General features: G+C 53.2%; 1 protein-coding gene across 1 annotated transcript; it reads left to right on the forward strand.

The window, feature by feature from the left end:
• Positions 1-1651: 1651 nt before the first annotated feature.
• On the forward strand, positions 1652-1993 carry GLOTRDRAFT_134727 (uncharacterized protein; the record flags this gene model as incomplete). The annotated part of the gene is made up of 1 exon (XM_007873654.1): positions 1652-1993. A coding segment is annotated over one exon (342 nt), but the record flags the coding sequence as incomplete, so codon positions are not given.
• Positions 1994-2022: the final 29 nt, after the last annotated feature.

Here is a 2022-nt window from a genome sequence, read left to right on the forward strand (position 1 = left end):
ATCATCGCATCTCCTAGCGCAGATCTACAAACACAACTAGCGTCTGCAGTGACTCCGCACCGCTCCGGCTCGCAAGCGATGGCTCTGTCTGACCTGCTCGAGCTTGCCACTCGGGCAGGACAGCGCACGTAATGGTAATTTATATGCATTCCCAGTCTATAGCATAATTTACGCGGTAACACATGTACTATGACCACCCTCCCCAGCAGCGAGGGCGTCGGCGTTAAATACTCGTTACAGTTCAACAACACCCAACCCAATAAGACAGTAAACCACGGCGCGGAGAAGAGACGAACGCAACAGATACCTGAGGGTTGAGTATCTCAATAGCGGATCAGCGACGCGCTACCCAACAACTGCGGCTAGAGACGTTCAGAAGCGCTTATCTCGCGGATGCCGTTAGAGGGACGTACGTCGATGGCTTGCTCGGTTCGAGTTGCTTGCATGAATATTCTGAAAATCGTGAGCGGAGGAACCTTGGTCATGTACCCCTCGCTATTCAATCCGTCCCGTCAGTAAACGAAGTGTGGACAGGGACTTCATTCGACCCTTCGACTTGTATATGGGTGCGCCTGGATGAAAATACTCCGGACTCATAGTATACCTTCATCATGTATGCTCACAGCCGACCGACCGTCAACATTTGATGACCACTCACCTTAAAACATGACGCATTAGTCCTATGCAGTCGCAAGGCTCGAATCCGGACGCAGTAATCAACCTGGACGCGTCTAGCTTGACCGCTGGACCAATGAATCGCTCTATTATCCACTCTATCAACATTGTCGCCGGTGAACGTGTCATGGGTTACTCCACCAGTTCAGCAGATATACCAGGCGTCTACAAGGACAATTGCGCGCGAATCACCTGAGCGGAATATGGGGAAATCAGATTGACGTGGAGAGCTGGGTCACAGTAATCGGGACGGCAGACAGAGGGTTCATGGTCGGAAGCCAATGTAACATGTCCGAAGTCGACGAATAACGAATCTCGTTACAGTATCTCCTCCTGCCTCATGACACAACCACCTGCCTCCGCGGCTCTTCTGTTTGGACGGGGGACATACCATGTATTATTGAACTTCTCAAAATGTCAATGCAAGGCGTAGTGGACATTGCCGGGTGCAGAACGCACCAACATGATGCAGCTCTACTGAATACGGACTCACCGAGATTGACGAGCCAGCCGGAAAATTCCGCTAGAGTTCGACGGATTCGAGGAGAACGAAGACCATGTTCTGTTCCGAGCCAAATTCCTCCGCACCTGATGATTTTCCTGGGCAGTCAAAATCGTATCATGAGAAACGGGGGAGCGTACACAGAAGCTTGACACTTGAGACTCGCTTTCGGTTGGTAGGTTGTTTGGACGCAGTGCGAGGACAATGGGTGTGGCGTGGTAAGTACGCGAGGACCGGCAAGCACGTGCCCATAAAAGGCACTCTTGTCGAAGTTCGACTATTCCTCCCAACCACACTGAGACCACCCGTGTCCCTCTTCAGAGGCCCCTCCTGCTCCCTTGTTACCAAGCCACAATCCTATAATAAGCACAATAATCAGTGGACGGTACGTTGGCTCACTTCCCTTACTGATTCTTGCCCGCGCCACACGTGTCGCTCACGTCGTATCGCAACCACAGCGCCACTCCAGTCACGATGAACAAACCGTCCTTCAGCTCCATTCCGCCGGAGCTTATGGCCAAAGTGGCCGACGACGTGGTGGCCGACTTGGACGCCACAACGCCCGACCCCGCCACCCGACAGTCTCAGATTGTTTCCTTAACCCACATCTGCGGCAGGTGGAGGGAACAGCTTGTGAACAACCGGAAGTATTGGACGGCCATATTCATTCAAACGGTCGGCAGTCTGAAGGACCTCATCGCTCGCTCCCGCAACGCCACATTGACAATCGCCGGATCGCTTGACGACAACGACGGTGGCAACGACGTCGAGGATCGCCGCAAAGACAACAAGGAGAAACTAGGCGTGGTGATGGGCGTCCGCTCCCGGCTTCGGTCCCTCTGTAT

Source organism: Gloeophyllum trabeum (assembly GCF_000344685.1).
Source record: "Gloeophyllum trabeum ATCC 11539 unplaced genomic scaffold GLOTRscaffold_00437, whole genome shotgun sequence".
In the NCBI taxonomy this organism is placed as follows: Eukaryota; Fungi; Basidiomycota; class Agaricomycetes; order Gloeophyllales; family Gloeophyllaceae; genus Gloeophyllum; species Gloeophyllum trabeum.